The sequence below is a fragment of the Mobula birostris genome, chromosome 10 (genome assembly GCF_030028105.1).
Source record: "Mobula birostris isolate sMobBir1 chromosome 10, sMobBir1.hap1, whole genome shotgun sequence".
Lineage (NCBI taxonomy): Eukaryota > Metazoa > Chordata > Chondrichthyes > Myliobatiformes > Myliobatidae > Mobula > Mobula birostris.
Window position 1 is genome coordinate 67,252,855 of NC_092379.1, and position 17,799 is coordinate 67,270,653.

Sequence of the window (17,799 nt, forward strand, 5' to 3'; positions counted from 1 at the left end):
ACTTTCATATGAAGAAAGACTGGATGAACTGGGCTTGTACTCGTTGGAATTTAGAAGATTGAGGGGGGATCTGATTGAAACGTATAAAATCCTAAAGGGATTGGACAGGCTAGATGCAGGAAGATTGTTCCCGATGTTGGGGAAGTCCAGAACAAGGGGCCACAGTTTGAGGATAAAGGGGAAGCCTTTTAGGACCGAGATTAGGAAAAACTTCTTCACACAGAGAGTGGTGAATCTGTGGAACTCTCTGCCACAGGAAACAGTTGAGGCCAGTTCATTGGCTATATTTAAGAGGGAGTTAGATACAGCCCTTGTGGCTACGGGGATCAGGGGGTATGGAGGGAAGGCTGGGGCGGGGTTCTGAGTTGGATGATCAGCCATGATCATAATAAATGGCGGTGCAGGCTCGAAGGGCCGAATGGCCTACTCCTGCACCTATTTTCTATGTTTCTATGTTTCTATCTCACTTTAAGGTCTCTTTATCTTGTTATTTATTGCTAATTATATTTGCATTTGCACTGTTTGTTATTCATTGATCCCGTTTACAGTTACTGTTCTATAGAATTGCTGACTATGCCCGCAGGAAAAAGAATCTCAGGGTTGAATGTGGCGACATGCATGTACTCTGATGATAAATTTTACTTTGAACTTTGAAAATGTTAGTCCCTAGACCGAGCAACCCTTAATTAATCTAACATTCTTTTAATCTCCTGCCTTAATGGATGCCTTTGGAAAATCCAGTTAAATAGGGGTGGTCAAATTATACTAATGCAGATAAGCATCTACGCCAAAGTAAGAGACTGGCATAGAATATTCACGGGCAAGATGGACAAACAATGAAGTATGAACAATATCTAACTAATGGGACAGTTGGTGATTAATTCCCTCCTACTACTTGTTGATGCACTGGTGCTATTAAGATAAAGAGCTGTACTTTCACTTTAAGTGGGATAATAGTGCTTAGGAAATACTCGTCTCTACATCATGTGATTTGCTGTCATAGAATCATATAGCAGGTCATTCAGCCCACCACACACATAGCCACAGGAGGGCACCTGTCTGCGTCTGTGTTAGGAAATGTATCCATACCTTCAGAGCCTTGTCACTGTTGGCAAAGTTGTTGATAATAGAAAGCGAGTCTTGGAACCTGGAACCTCCAGTAAAAACAACATCGGCTATTAATCGGCTCACTGCGATAATGATCTAGAATGGAAACAAAGGCTATGTTTGTTAATCCTTCCCACTGATGAGATATTTTGGAATGAGCACAAATCCGTAAACTTATCAACGAGAGGATCATTTAATATAAGTTTGGAATCCAATCTTTAAGAAGGCAGTTAAGGCTGAAACACTGGCATGAAAAGGAAGACTTATAACAAAGGAGGTTTCAGTTAAAAATAGAACATTTTGGTGTTACTCAAGTCAGGCAGCAATTGTGGCACGAGAAGCAGATTTTGGTTCCATCGTAAATGAAATAAAGCACTTTTACGGTGTAAAGAAAGGGCTGTGGTGGGGTTAAGGGAGGAGAAAAAGCAATGAGGTGATCCGTCATTTGGTAGACCAGATCTGTGTCACATCCAAAAAGTTTGAATGCAGTGGCTGTGCTGTTGTCTGGAGCTTGCTGTCCTCCAGAGTCATAGTGAGAGTGGGATGGAGAATTGAGGCAACGGTAAGTCATGTGGACTCAACTGAGACACATGACAAAGTAGTCACCCAGGCTGGGTTTACCTTCACTGTGCTGGACAGGAGCACTGAACGAACTTTGCATCAATTGCTGCTTCATTCACCTGGAGCATCTGGACCCCTTGAAATCATTGATAATGGAGGTAATAAAGGGGCAAATTTAGCCTTTCCTAAGATTGCATTAAAATATACCACAGGGAGGGTAGTGGATGTCGAAAACAGCCAGCAGTTCCTTTGGAACACTGAAGGGTAAGGAAGGGAAAAAATATTTGATAGTGGCATATGACTCCAAAGGGTCAGAAAGCGTGGATGCTGGGGGAGGGACGGGGGCGAGAGTCCAGGAGACTGTGCTATGGTCCTGAAAGAGGGGGAAGAGAAGACAACTTAGGAAACTAAAAAGATGACATGGATCATCTTACGATTTCACCCAATACCGCCTCAAGAAGGCAACATCCATCAAGGAATTCCACCACCCGGGCAATGTTATCTTCTGCTACCATCAGGCAGGAAGTCCAGAAGCCTGAAGTCCCACATAACCAGGTTCAAGTACAGCCACTCCCCTTAAACATTTGATGCTTGAACCAATGTGTGCAACCCTTCAGTAAAGCAACACCATTACCACTTTGTTCATCTCACACTTGAACTTCAATGAACTTTATTTTTTTTGGCTCTGTGTGTTTTTCTTATGAAACTAGTATTTAATTTACATTTATCTTGTGAATGTTGCTTTTCTGATACTATGTGCCCTGATGCTGCTACAAGCAATTTTTTTTATTGCACCTCTGCATACATGTACTTGTGGATATAACAATAAATTCAACTTTGACTTTGAGCTAGCAGTGCCTGGTTCTTTGTCATTTTTATAAGTGACTTGGATGAGGAAGTGGAAGGGTGAGTTAGTAAGCTTGTACATGCCATGAAGGTTGATTGCTTGGATAGTGTACAAGGTTGTTGTGGGTTACAACAGGACAATGATTCCACAGTCTCTTGGGTCTCCATTTTACAATTCTCCTCCTGACACTCTTTGCTATTGTCCTTATATTCTCAATCCTGAGTTCACTACTGGTTACATAACGTACACCAGCAACAGTTCCCCACTTCCCTATGGAACATGCAAAGGTTTTCCTGTTTTGTGGATCATTGTGTGAGGGCAGGTACACTTGTCCAGACAGCACGCAGGTGGGGATGATTTGGATCTCCGCAACAGATGTGAATGATGATTACTGTTGGGACGAATCACAAGCAATAAGATGGATGCACCCAACAGTACACCACATTAACTGCAGGCACGCTGCAAGACTGGACACTGGGGGTGGTTCATCACCATGGGACTGACCTGCAGGTGAGTTCTCAGGAAGGTCTTCCTCTTGGTGTAATCAAAGTTGTTCCTCATCAATAGGTAGAGGAGAGCAGAGGCTTCACTACGAGTCGAGTTCAGCTTTGAGGTGCAGCCCTTTAAGATTTCATAGCAAAATGTGGCGCAGATGTTGTCCCGTCCTTTGAAAAATATTGATGGGAACTGGAACACATAGAACAGAGAACAGTGCAGTGCGGGAGCAGAAGCTTCAGCTGACTGAATTCATGCTGACCATTGACACCAATCCCATAATAAATCCCTTTTCATTCCTCTCACCACTATTCCCAGATTCTCGCACTCAATGACACATGGGACAACTTACAGTGGCCCAATTCGCCTCCCAGCTGCACTTTGGGATATGTGAGGAAACAGGCACACCTGAGGGAAAGCTTGTAGTCTGCAGCAGAGCATTCAAACCCCACACACTGAAGGTCAGGATCAAGCTTCCTTTATTTTGCTGAAGAACCAGACGAGGTGCTGAGCTCCCAGATTATTGCATGAAAGGAAGGCCGAGGGTCTCCCTCACAGAGATACCGTGAGAGTATAGAGAGAGAATAATTCCACTTATGGGGAAGAGTTTAATTAGAATCCAAATTCATGTGGAAATCACCAAGAAATCCCTTGGGGAATTCAGAAGAAAGGTTTTTAGTCAAAGCAAATGTGGAACTCACTTTCACTGATTACACATAACAGGAAGCTGAAGGGTACAGAGGGTTACACTGAGAGGGTTCAATGAGGAAAAACGGGACTGGAGTGGAGTAGAAATGCAGACAGAAGCCGATGAGCCCGAATGGTATTTTTCCACTATATCCTTAAGTAATCTAATGTCATTGTAGAGATACTGCAGGGCAGAGAGAGCACAGGGAACAACACAAGCTAACTCCATACATAGCTGCAAACTTTATGTGAAAAATTCCCATTGAACACAAAACCCAGACTCGTCATCAGCAACCTCTGGTACTTAAAATCAATATCTAGGAGCTCCAACTGGATCACCAAAAGGCAGTCGTGGTTGGCCTCAGGCTTGGTAACCAGTTTCAGCCTGAATCATCCTGGTTACCTCTTAGTTTCAGATCTCATGCTTTGGATGCTTTGCCAAAGGAAATGACCTCAGAGTGCAAAATCCCTCCAACATTTCAATGCCGTAAGTCAGATCACTCACTTCTCGTCTGCTGAGTCATGTCAAAGAAATCAACTTCCACCAGAACAACTGGATCACCATGCCATGAAAACTATTAGCACCGAGAGTCAAAGAAAACAGGAACAGGCCCTTCTGCCCATCATGTCCGTGCTGACTTTTTTGCTCATCTATGCTAATCCTGATTGCCTATATCCCTCCACGCTTTATCCCTAGTGATTGTATTTGATTTTATCACATCCTCTGGTGGCATATTCCAGGTATCAATCCTCTCCAGCATTGAGTACATATACAACGAGAGGCCATAAGATTTCAGATTAGAAATAGGCCATTTAACCCACTGAGTCGCTCCACTGTTTCAGCATGGCTAATCCATAAAACTATAAGATACCAGTCAAGTCACTTTTTATTGTCATTTCGACCATAACTGCTGGTACAGTACACAGTAAAGATGAGACAACCTATCTCAGGACCATGGTGCTACATGAAACAATACAAAAACTACACTGAACTACGTAAGACAACACAAAAACTACACTAGGCTACAGACCTACCCAGGACTGCGTAAAGTGCACAAAACATTGCAGAGATTACAATAAATAATAAACAAGACTCTAGGCACAGTAGAGGACAGTAGAGGGCAGTAGGTTGGCGTCAGTCCAGGCTCTGGGTAGTGAGGAATCTGATGGCTTGGGGGAAGAAACTGTTACATAGCCTGGTCATGAGAGCCTGAATGCTTCGGCGCCTTTTTCCAGATGGCAGGAGGGAGAAGCGTTTGTATGAGGGGTGCGTGAGGTCCTTTATAATGCTGTTTGCTTTATGGATGCAGCTTGTGGTGTAAATGTCTGTAATGGCGGGAAGAGAGACCCCGATGATCTTCTCAGCTGACCACAGGGTTGCAGGGTCTTGTGATCTGAGATGGTGCAATTTCCGAACCAGGCAGCGATGCAGCTGCTCAGGATGATCTCAATACAACCTCTGTAGAATGTGGTGAGGATGGGGGGTGGGAGGTGGACTATTCTCACCCTTCGCAGAAAGTAGAGACACTGCTGGGCTTTCTTTGCTATGGAACTGGTGTTGAGGGACCAGGTGAGATTCTCCACCAGGTGAACACAAAGAAATTTTGTCCTTCTAATGATCTCACAGAGCAATCGTCAATGTTCAGCGGAGAGTGATTGCTCCATGTCCTCCTGAATATCCTGAGTATTAGGATATTGAGACCATTAGCAGGTGGGCACCTTACCCTAAGGAGGTGGTGGTAGATGGTGTTCCTGAACAACTGGTGATTGCTTGGAATAACCAGGTGATTGGTTAGAAAGCATCAGAAGTAACCGATGAGGGAGACAGAAAAAAATACATTCTGGAACACAAACAGGAAGTTGGAGGACCTCCACAGGCCAGGTAGCATCTGGGGGGGGGGGGAGGGGGGGAATGGGCAGCTGATGTTTCAGCTTGAGACCGTTCATCTGCAGAGAAGGAGTAGAGGGGATACAAGAGGAGTCAGAAAGGGCAGGGCTAATGCTGATGAGAAATATGTGGATAGAGGTAAGGGAAGGTGATTGGCAGATGGAGGAGGGCACAATCGAAATAGTGACAGAGACTGGGATATGATAGGTGGAGGTGACAAAGAGCTGGGAAAGATGGATTCTGACAGGAAGGGCTGCGAGCAAACAAGGAAGGTGTAGAGGGCAGTCATCCATGGTTTCTGGTTAGAGCGTATAGTGAAGGTCTTGGCCACAGTGACGTCATCGATGCACTTACTGATGTAGCTAGTCACTGATGTCGTGTACTCCTCTAAGTTGGTTGCAGCCTCCCTGAACATGTGCCAGTCAGTGTGCTCAGAGCAGTCTTATAGGAGCAGAGGTAGGCCATTCGGCCCATCAAGTCTGCTCCACCATTCAATCATGTCTGAACCAATTCTTCCAGTCATCCCAACTCCCCTGCCTTCTCCCCATACCCTTTGATGCCCTGGCTAATCAAGAACTTATCTATCTCTGCCTTAAGTGCACCCAGTAACTTGGCCTCCACAGCCACTCATGGCAACAAATTCCACAGATTTACCACCCTCTGACTAAAGTAATTTCTCCGCATCTCTGTTCTAAAAGGATGTCCTTCAATCCCAAAGTCATCCCCTCTTGTCCTAGACTCCCCTACTATGGGAAATAACTTTGACATATCTAATCTGTTCAGACCTTTTAACATTCGGAATGTTTCTATGAGATCCTCCACCCCCCCCCCCCCCCATTCTCCTGAACTTCAGGGAATACAGCCGAAGAGCTGCCAGACGTTCCTCATACCGTAACCCCTTCAAACCCCTTCATTCCTGGAATCATTCTTGTGAATCTTCTCTGAACCCGCTCCAATGTCAGTATATCCTTTCTAAAATGAGGAGCCCAAAACTGCACACAATACTCCAAGTGTGGTCTCACAAGTGCCTTATAGAGCCTCAACATCACATCCCTGCTCCTATATTCTATACCTCTAGAAATGAATGGCAACATTACATTCGCCTTCTTCACCACCGACTCAACCTGGAGGTTAACCTTTAGGGTATCCTGCACAAGGACTCCCAAGTCCCTTTGCAAGTCTGCATTTTGAATTCTCTCTCAATCTAAGTAATAGTCTGCCTATTTATTTCTTCCACCAAGTGCATATCCATATACTTTCTAACATTGTATTTCATTTGCTACTTCTTTGCCCATTCCCCTAAACTATCTAAGTCACTCTGCAAGTTCTCTATTTCCTCAACACTACCGACTCCTCCACCTATCTTTGTATCATCGGCAAATTTAGCCACAAATCCATTAATCCCATAGTTTAAGTCATTGACATACATCGTAAAAAGCAGTGGTCCCAACACTGACCTCTGTGAAACTCCACTTGTAACCAGCAGCCAGCCAGAATAGGATCCCTTTATTCCCACTCTCTGCTTTCTGCCGACCAGCCAATGCTCCACCCATGTTAGTAACTTCCCTGTAATTCCATGGGCTCTTACCTTGCTAAGTAGACTCATGTGTGGCACCTTGTCAAAGGCCTTCTGAAAATCCAAGTACACCCCATCCACTGCATCTCCTTTGTCTACTCTACGTAATTTCCTTAAAAAATTGCAGTAGGTTAGTCAGGCAGGATTTTCCTTTCAGGAACCCATGCTGGCTTTGGCCTGTCTTGTCATGTGCCTCAACGTACTCCATAATCTCATCCCTAACTATTGGTTCCAACAAATTTCCAACTACTGATGTCAGGCTAACAGGTCTATAGTTTCCTTTCTGCTGCCTCCCACCCTTCTTAAATAGTAGTGTAACATTTGCAATTTTCCAGTCATCTGGTACAATGCCAGAATCTATCGATTCTTGAAAGATCATTGTTAATGCCTCTGCAATCTCTCCAGCTACTTCCTTCAGAACCTAAGGGTGTATTCCATCAGGTCCAGGAGATTTAGCCACCCTCAGACCATTAAGCTTCCTGAGCACCTTCTCAGTTGTAATTTTCACTGCACATACTTCACCTCCCTGATACTCTTAATGTCTGGTATACTGCAAATGTCTTCCACTGTGAAGACATGCAAAATATGTATTCAGTTCCCCTGCCATCTCTGCGTCTCTCATTACAATCTATATCTACTCTCAACTCTCTTTTACCCTTTATATATTTAAAAAAGCTTTTAGTATTTTCTTTGATAATAGTCACCAGCTTCCTCTCATAATCCATCTTTTCCTTCCTAGTGACCGTCTGCGTTTCCTTCTGCAAGTTTTTAAAAGCTTCCCAATCCTCTATCTTGCCATTAGCTTTGCCTTCATTGTACTTTTGCTTTTACTTTGGCTCTGACTTCACTTATCAGCCACGGTAGTGTCCTTCTACCATTTGAAAATTTCTTCTTATTTGGAATAGATCTATCTTGCACTTACTTCATTTTTCGCAGAAACTCCAGCCATTTCTGCTCTGCTGTCTTCCTGCTAGTGTCCCTTTCCAGTCAATCTTGGCCAGTTTCTCTCTCATGGCATTTTAATTTCCTTTACTCCACTGAAATACCGACACGTTCAATTTTATTTTTTCCCTCTCAAATTTCAATGTGAACTTGATCATACTGTAATCACTGTACCCTAAAGGTTTCTTAACCATAAGCTCTCTTATCACCTCCAGATCATTGCACAACACCCAATCCAGTACAGCCGATCCCCTAGTGGGCTCAACAACAAGCAGTTCCAAAGAGCTATCCCTTAGACATTCTCTCTCTTGATGACCAGTACTGGCCTGGTTTTCCCAATCCACTTTCATGTTAAAATCCCTAATGATTATCATGACATGGCCCTTCTGACACACCTTTTCTATCTCCTGCTGTAATTTGTAATCCACATCCCGGCGCTGTTTGGAGGCCTGTATACAACTGCCATTAGGGTCCTTTTACCCTTACCATTTCTTAACTCAACCCATAGAGACTCTACACCTTCTGATCCTATGTCATCTCTTTCTAATGATTCATTATCATTTCTTCTATACAGGGCCACACCACCCCCTTTGCCTACTAACCTATCTTTCTGATACACTGTGTATCCTTGGACAGTCAGTTCCCAATGGCAGCTATCCTTTAGCCAAATTTCAGAGATGGCCACAACGTCATACTTGCCAATCTGTAGCCGAATTTCCATTTTCCTTCTCAGCCCTAATCTCCTGTCTTCTCCCCATATCCCTTCATATCCTAACCAATCAAGAATCCATCAACCTCTGCCTCAAATATCTGTGAAGACTTGGCCTCCACAGCTGTCTGTGGCAACAAATTTCACAGATTCACCACCCTCTGGCTAAATAAATTCCTCCTGATCTCCATTCTTAGAGGAGAACTGTCTATTCTGAAGCTGTGCCCTCTGCTGCTAGACTCTCCCACCATAAGAAGCATCTCTCCACATCCACTCTATCGAGACCTTTCAACATTTGATAGATTTCAATTAGGTCATCCCTCATTCTTCTGAATTCTCGTGAATACAGGCACAGAGCCAGCAAGTCCTCTTCATATAACAAGCCATTCAATCCTGGAATCATTTTCATGAACCTCCTTTGAACCCTCCCCAGTGTCAGCACATCCTTCCAAAACTGCTCATGATACTCCAAGTAAGGCCTCACCAGTACTTGATAAATTCTCAACGTTACATCCTCCCTTTTATATTCTAGTCCTCTTGAAATGGATGATAACATCACATTTGCCTTCCTCACCAACCTTCAAATTAACCTTTAGGGAATCTTGCACAAAGACTCCAAAGTCCATGCCTCAGGTTTTTGAATTTTCTCTCCATTTAGAAAATAGTCTACCCTTTAATTTCTTCTACCAAAGTGCATGACCATAATTTTCTGACTCTGTATTCCATCTGCTACTTCTTTGCCCATTCTCCTAATCTAAGTTGTTCTGTAGCTTCTCTACTTCCTCAAATCTATCTGCCCCTCCACCTGTCTTAGTGTTGTCTACAAACTTGGCCACAAAGCCATCAATTCCATCATACAAGTCACTGACATATAATGTAAAAAGAAGCAGTTTTAACACAGACCCCTGTGGAACACCACAACGCACTGACAGTCAATCAGAAAAGGCTCCCCTTATTCCCACTCTTTGCCTCCTGCCAACCAGCCACTGCTTTATCCATGCTAGGATCTTTCCCATAATTCCATTGGCTCTTAACTTGTTAAGCAGTTTTCCATGAGCTCTTAACTTGTTAAGCAGTTTTTGACACATTTCTGACCCCTGACACTCTCAAACTTCCAGAATACTGCTAGCGTCTTCCACAGTGAAGACATGCAAAATACTTATTCAGTTCACCTGCTATTTCTATATTCCCCATTACTACCTCTCCAGTATCGTTTTCCAGCAGCCCGATATCTACTTCCACTTCTCTTTTACAATTTTTGTATCTGAAGAATTTTTTTGGTATTGTCTTTAATATTATTGGCTAGTTTACTTTGGTATTCTATCTTTTCCTCCTTAATGGCTTTTTTAGTTGCTTTCTGTTGGTTTTTAAAAAGCTTCCCAATCCTCTAACTTCCCGCTAATTTTTGCTCTATTACATGCCCAACCTTTGACTTCTCTTGTTAGCCATGGTTGTCTCATACTTCTTTTAGAATATTTCTTCCTTTTTACTAAGTATATATCCTGTGCCTTCTAAATTACTTCCAGAAAGCTACCACGAAGAAGCAGCATCCATCATCAAGGGCCCCCACCACACAGGCCATGCTCTCTTCTTGCCATTACCATCCGATAGGAGGTACAGGAGCCTTGGATCCCACAGCACCATGTTTTGAAACAGTTATTACTATCAAGCTCCTGAACCAGCAATGACAACTTAGCTCACCTCAACTTTGAACTGATTCCACCATCTACAGACTCACTTTCAAGGACTCCACTGCTCATGTTCTCAGTATTACTTATGCACTTCTTTATTTGCACAATTTGTCTTCTTTTGCTAAAAGGATGTCTCTGATCGCCTGCATGACATTCTGAAGTGGGAGGGTGACCAGCCAGATGTCGTGGTGCACATCGATACCAATGACATAGCAAGGAAGAGTGAGGAGGTCCTGGACAGTGAGTATAGAGAGCTTGGTAGGAAGCTGAAAAGCAGGACCTCCAGGGTGGTAATCTCAGGATTGCTACTGTACTAGGTGCTAGTGAGGGTAGGAATAGGATGCTCTGGAGGATGAACAAGTGTCTGAGGAACTGGTGTAGGGGGCAGGGTTTCAGATTTCAAGATCATTGGGACCTCTTCTGGGGCAGGTGGGAACTGTACAAGAGAGACGGGTTACACTTGAACTACAGGGGGACCAATATCCTTTCAGGGAGGTTTGTTAGTGCTGTTGGGGAGGCTTTAAACTAGATTTGCAGGGGGATGGGAACCAGAGTGCCAGAGCTGACAGTGTGGCTGGGGTGAAAGTAAATGATGTTAAAAGTTCAAGCAAATCTGCTAATAGAAAGGTTGTGAGTGGTGGTAAAAATCTTCTGAGGTGTATATATTTCAATGCTAGGAGTATTGCAGGGAAGGCAGACGAGTTGAGGGCGTAGATTGACACGTGGAATTATGACGTTATAGCAATTAGTGAAACTTGGCTACAGGACGGGCAGGACTGGCAGCTTAATGTTCCAGGGTTCCAATGTTTCAGATGTGATCGAGGCAGAGGAATGAAAGGTGGGGGAGTAGCATTGCTTGTTGGGGAAAATATTACAGCAGTGCTCAGGCAGGACAGATTAGAGGGCTTGTCTACTGAGTCCTTATGGGTGGAGCTGAGAAACAGGAAAGGTATGGCCATATTAGTGGGATTGTATTACAGACCACCCGATGGTCAACGAGAATTGGAAGAGCAAATCTGTAGAGAGATAGTAGGCAACTGCAGGAAACATAAAGTTGTGGTGGTAGGGGATTTTAATTTTCCATATATTGATTGGGACTCCCATACTGTTAGGGGTTAGATGGTTTAGAGTTTGTAAAATGTGTTCAGGAAAGTTTTCTAAATCAATATATAAGAGGGACCAACTAGAGGGGATGCAATATTGGATCTCCTGTTAGGAAATGAGTTAGGACAAGTGACGGAAGTCTGTGTAGGGGAGCACTTTGGTTCCAGTGATCATAACACCATTAGTTTCAACTTGATCATGGACAAGGATAGATCTGGTCCTAGGGTCGAGGTTCTGAACTGGAAGAAGGCCAAATTTGAAGAAATGAGAAAGGATCTAAAAAGCGTGGATTGGGACAGGTTGTTCTCTGGCAAAGGTGTGATCGGTAGGTGGGAAGCCTTCAAAGGAGAAATTTTGAGAGCGCAGAGTTTGTATGTTCCTGTCAGGATTAAAGGCAAAGTGAATAGGAATAAGGAACCTTGGTTCTCAAGGGATATTTCAACTCTGATAAAGAAGAAGAGGGAGTTGTATGACATGTATAGGAAACAGGGAGTAAATAAGGTGCTTGAGGAGTATAAGAAGTGCAAGAAAATACTTCAGAAAGAAATCAGGAGGGCTAAAAGAAGACATGAGATTGCCTTGGCAGTCAAAGTGAAGGATAATCCAAAGAACTTTTACAGGTATATTAAGAGCAAAAGGATTGTAAGGGATAAAATTGGTCGTCTTGAAGATCAGAGTGGTCGGCAAGGTGCAGAACCAAAGGAAATGGGGGAGATCTTAAATAGGTTTTTTGCGTCTGTATTTACTAAGGAAACTGGCATGAAGTCTATGGAGTTAAGGGAAACACGTAGCGAGATCATGGAAACTGTACAGATTGAAAAGGAGGAGGTGCTTGCTGTCTTGAGGAAAATTAAGGTGGATAAATCCCCGGGACCTGACAGGGTGTTCCCTCGGACCTTGAAGGAGACTAGTGTTGAAATTACAGGAGCCCTGGCAGAAATACTTAAAATGTCGCTCTCTACAGGTGAGGTGCCGGAGGATTGGAGAGTGGCTCATGTTGTTCCGTTGTTTAAAAAAGGATCAAAAAGTAATCCGGGAAATTATAGGCCGGTAAGTTTAACGTCGGTAGTAGGTAAGTTATTGGAGGGAGTACTAAGAGACAGAATCTACAAGCATTTGGATAGACAGGGACTTATTAGGGAGAGTCAACATGGCTTTGTGCGTGGTAGATCATGTTTGACCAATCTCTTGGAGTTTTTCGACGAGGTTACCAGGAAAGTGGATGAAGGGAAGGCAGTGGATATTGTCTACATGGACTTCAGTTAGGCCTTTGACAAGGTCCCGCATGGGAGGTTAGTTAGGAAAATTCAGTCGCCAGGTATACATGGAGAGGAGGTAAATTGGATTAGACATTGGCTCAATGGTAGAAGCCAAAGAGTGGTAGTAGAGAATTGCTTCTCTGAGTGGAGGCCTGTGACTGGTGGTGTGCCACAGGGATCAGTGCTGGGTCCATTGTTATTTGTCATCTATATCAATGATCTGGATGATAATGTGGTAAATTGGATCAGCAAATTTGCTGATGATACAAAGATTGGAGGTGTGGTAGACAGTAAGGAAGGTTTTCAGAACCTGTAGAGGGACTTGGACCAGCTGGAAAAATGGGCTGAAAAATGGCAGATGGAGTTTAATACAGACAAGTGTGAGGTATTGCACGTAGGAAGGACAAACCAAGGTAGAACATACAGGGTTAATGGTAAGGCACTGAGGAGTGCAGTAGAACAGAGGGATCTGGGAATACAGATACAAAATTCCCTAAAAGTGGCGTCACAGGTAGATAGGGTCGTAAAGAGAGCTTTTGGTACATTGGCCTTTATTAATCAAAGTATTGAGTATAAGAGCTGGAATGTTATGATGAGGTTGTATAAGGCATTGGTGAGGCCGAATCTGGAGTATTGTGTTCAGTTTTGGTCACCAAATTACAGGAAGGATATAAATAAGGTTGAAAGAGTGCAGAGAAGGTTTACAAGGATGTTGCCGGGACTTGAGAAACTCAGTTACAGAGAAAGGTTGAATAGGTTGGGACTTTATTCCCTGGAGCGTAGAAGAATGAGGGGAGATTTGATAGAGGTATATAAAATTATGATGGGTATAGATAGAGTGAATGCAAGCAGGCTTTTTCCACTGAGGCAAGGGGAGAAAAAAACCAGAGGAGGGGTTAAGGGTGAGGAGGGAAAAGTTTAAAGGGAACATTGGGGGGGGGGGCTTCTTCACACAGAGAGTGGTGGGAGTATGGAATGAGCTGCCAGACGAGGTGGTAAATGCGGGTTCTTTTTTAACATTTAAGAATAGATTGGACAGGTACATGGTGGGAGGTGTATGGATGGATATAGTCCGTGTGCAGGTCAGTGGGACTAGGCAGAAAATGGTTCGGCACAGCCAAGAAGGGCCAAAAGGCCTGTTTCTGTGCTGTGGTTTTTCTATGGTTTGTCAGTCTTTATATATGCATACTTCTTCACAAATTCCCTTGTGTTTCTTTACTTTCCTGTAAATGTCTGCAAGAAAATGAATCTCACGATAATGAGACTGAATTTGATGGCAGTGAGAAAGAATCTCATAGTAGTATATGGTGACATAAACATACTTCGATAATAAATTTAATTTGACTTCTTTGAACTTTTTGATTGTACTGAAATTTTTCCTCTGATATCCCCTTCCTCTCACTTTGGATCTCTTGATACTCCCACCATGCTATCTTCTATGTCTGCCACTCGTAATCTTATATCCTCTGTCAGGTCACCTTTCAGCCTCCTTCACTCCAGGGAAAATAAGTCCATCCTATTTTTTTAAACAAATAAACCTTATTCATAAAAAATATTATTTACAAGAATAACCTGTTCAATGCCTTTTCATTTTTTACATTCTGTACTGTTCTGATAGCATTGTCGCCACTGGTACGGCAGCCTGGGGTGGTAACCTGCTACAATAATAATTGAGAGGCTTCCTTCCTCAACCTGGGCCCTCGCTCTCCTGTAGGAGAGAAACCCTACCCTGTATACCTTTCCCACCGGGCTCTTGCCTTGGCTGCACCGAGCTTCAGTATGTCCCTGAGCAGTACCCCTGCAGCCTCCACGGACATCTCGATGTGCTGGCAGACCAAGGAGCATCTTTCACTGAGCTGATGATCTGCCAGAGCACTTGATGTTTCTTTCTCCCCACGCGAGTCCCTGGGAACAGCCCATATATCAGAGTATTCTCTGCCATGCAGTTCCTCATGCCAAACCGTGACACAGGCCCTTTCACCTTTCTCCACACCCTCTTTGCAAACCCACAGTCTGCAAAGAGGTGAGCTACCGTCTGTTCCCCACTGTAGTCATCCTGTGAGCAGCACTGTGGAGTGATGCTCCAGACACACTGGAAGGATCTCACTGGGAGTGCCCACCTCTCTGCCAGTCAGGCAAGGTCTTGGTGCTTGCTGGTGGGGCCTGGAGATGAGGCACTTTGCCAGATGGTCTGGACAAGCTGCCCCGGCACAGCCCACTGTGTCCATCGAGTCCTTAGCCTGCAGGACTTTCATGCTGACCACTGCTTGATGGATTTGGTCGAAGGTGTTGGTTTGGAAGAACTTTTCCCACAAAGGACAGGTAGCGTGGCAACATGCAGCTGACTGGGAAGTTGTACGGCAACAGAGCCAGACCCATCTTTTGCACCACCGAGGACAGATAGAACCCTGGCACATTGTGGTATTTGGTGCCCGCGTACTTAAGCTCCATGCACAGCCTGATGCCACCACACACAAAAGTGTTCATCAGGGTGAGGGTGACACCGGGTACATTTTTGCCCCCAGTAACCAGGGAGTTGAGCATTGTGACCCATCTGACCCACTCCATCTTGGATCCCCAGTTGAATCTGAAGATGGGTCAGGCAATTTCCAAGCTGGAGGAGCAGAGGATAGGCCACACCTGCACCAAGTACAGCAGCCCTGAGACACCTGACAACGAGGTCCATTCCAGCTATTGATGGGGAGCAGCTTCCCTACAGTTGTAGCTATCTCCATTACTGAGGTACTCTATACAGGCACCATTCTGGTGAATCTTCCCTGCACTCTCTCAGCTCAAGCACCTTCCTTCTATAGTCTGGTGACCAGAGCTCCTGCAATATCCCAATTGCAATCTAAACAATATTTTCCAAAGGTGTGTATGTGCTTGGTTATCACTGCACCAAATGGAACAAGGATGATCAGATTACCTTGCTAATGAACGCCCGTAAAGATGCAAACACATGCTTCATGGCTGTTTCGGACTGCCCATTGGTCAGCAGGAGGAGGATGTCAAACACTTTCTTCATCAGTGGGTTGTGCCCGTCATCTTGAATGAGTTGATTCTGAGAGAGTTGCAGATTTCAAATTCAGCAGATAAGTATTAATCAAGCCTCCAACTTTTGCTGGTGGACTTTAATGTACAACCACTTGGGTCACTAACCCACCTTTCCACACAACACAATGGATGAACACTACATGAAATAAAAACAAAACTGCAGGTATTGTAAATACAAAACAAAAACAGAGAATTCTGGAAAAACTGAGCCAGTCAGGCAGCATCTGTGAAAAGAGAAAAAAGGTCAATATTTTGGGTTTGTGACCCTTAACATTCTTCATTAACTGTTGCTTCCCTAATAGCACAGAAAACAGAACCATTGACCGCACCTCATTCCCACACCACTGCTCTCACCCCTTCTCCTCCTAGATAGTTCACTCGTCCTTATCTTCTGCCCTACTCAACATATTAGATGCATACCAGAACTGAATGTGTATTTTTTTTTTGAGCAAAACATATATCACAAAACAAGTACTGCTGACCTTGAAGTTCTGAATGAAGTAAGTAACGAAGTCCAACACTGTGAGACACACTTCAGTGGCTAGGTTCCCTTCCAACAACGACTGGTGGCTAATGTCTGCTTCACTGATTCCAGAACCTGTGCAAGGACCAGCAGCAAAACAGCCATTTCAAATCAAAAGGTGTCTCCAGTTTCTCAAAGTAAAATCACAACAGTGAGGACGCCATGTCACATTAGAATACAGGCTGTTCAAACCAGAGTACTCTGCAGTAAGTGGGCTGGCTGAAGGACCTGATTTTATGTCACATGACTCCACGAGTTAGAAAAGGTTTTCCCCACATTCAACTATATCATGTTTAATCTTCTACCTCAGCTCCTTTTTCTTGCTGTACACCAAATCTACTGGCATCTGTCAAGAATGCAGTGACAAAGCCTTCACAACCTTTTGAGCAGAAAATCTCAATGATTCTGCACTCTGTGAATAAACTCCCCTTCATCTCCATCCTAAATGGTCTCCTTATTTTGAGACCATTTTTCCTCAGCCAGGGGAATGCCCTCCCTCAGTTAATTTCTCTATATGTTTCTTTGAAGTCACATCTCATTTCTCTAAGCTTTGGAGAACAGAGGTCAGCCTATTTAATGTCTCCTCATTCACCACCCCAAGAAACAATCCTTGGCACTCCTCTACAATATTTATATCCTTCTTTAGTTAAGATGATCAAAACACAACATGCTGGTCACATTGAAAATTGTACCAAGTCCAGGGTTTCAGCACTTACTTTCCTTCATGAAGACACAAACAGATATTCATTTAAGGTGTCATCCATGTAATCAACCCTTCAATAACCACATCTTGGTGCCTAATCATTAAATAATCTGGGTGAACCAAAGTGGCAAAGTTATGCATTTGAGATGCTTTGACATCATGACACCCTAGTTGGTAGGTGAGTGGGAGAGTCAAGGGCCTGGAGGCAGTTGGTGGGAGAATAAAATGCTTTAGAGTAGAAACAGGTGCTTCACAATCAGAATTAATACCACTGATATACGTCGTGAAATTTGTTTTTTGTGGCAGCAGTACAGTGAAAGACATAGCATTACTATAAATTACAGTAAGAAATTTACTAAAACACATGTAGTGAAAAAAGAGCAAAAGTGATATAATGTTCATGGTCTGCTCAAAAATCTGATGGCAGAGGGGAAGAAACTGTTCCTGAAACGTTGAGAGTGTGTCTTCAGGCTTCTGTGCTTCCTCCCTGATAGTAGTAATGAGAAGAGGGGTAATGAAGATCCTTAATGATAGTCAAGCACAAACTGACCATCATTAAAATGGGATTAGTTGTGCTGGGCTGGGAATGACCATTAAAGGTGTCATAGAGTCTAAAAAGAGATATAGAATATAAAGAATCGCTTTGTCCCATT

At 43.7% G+C, this 17,799-nt stretch overlaps 1 protein-coding gene across 2 annotated transcripts in view; it reads right to left on the minus strand.

Moving 5' to 3' along the window:
* The window catches only part of dock11 (dedicator of cytokinesis 11), a 325,211-nt gene that overhangs the window by 105,029 nt on the left and 202,383 nt on the right, over positions 1-17,799 (minus strand). For both annotated transcript variants that reach the window (XM_072270403.1, XM_072270404.1), the window contains exons 39-42: positions 16,403-16,518; positions 15,793-15,927; positions 3,020-3,202; positions 1,090-1,203 (exon numbers count right to left, since the gene is read on the minus strand). In XM_072270403.1, coding sequence (XP_072126504.1) covers positions 1,090-1,203; positions 3,020-3,202; positions 15,793-15,927; positions 16,403-16,518 — 548 coding nt within the window. The remainder of the gene's footprint in view (positions 1-1,089; positions 1,204-3,019; positions 3,203-15,792; positions 15,928-16,402; positions 16,519-17,799) is intronic.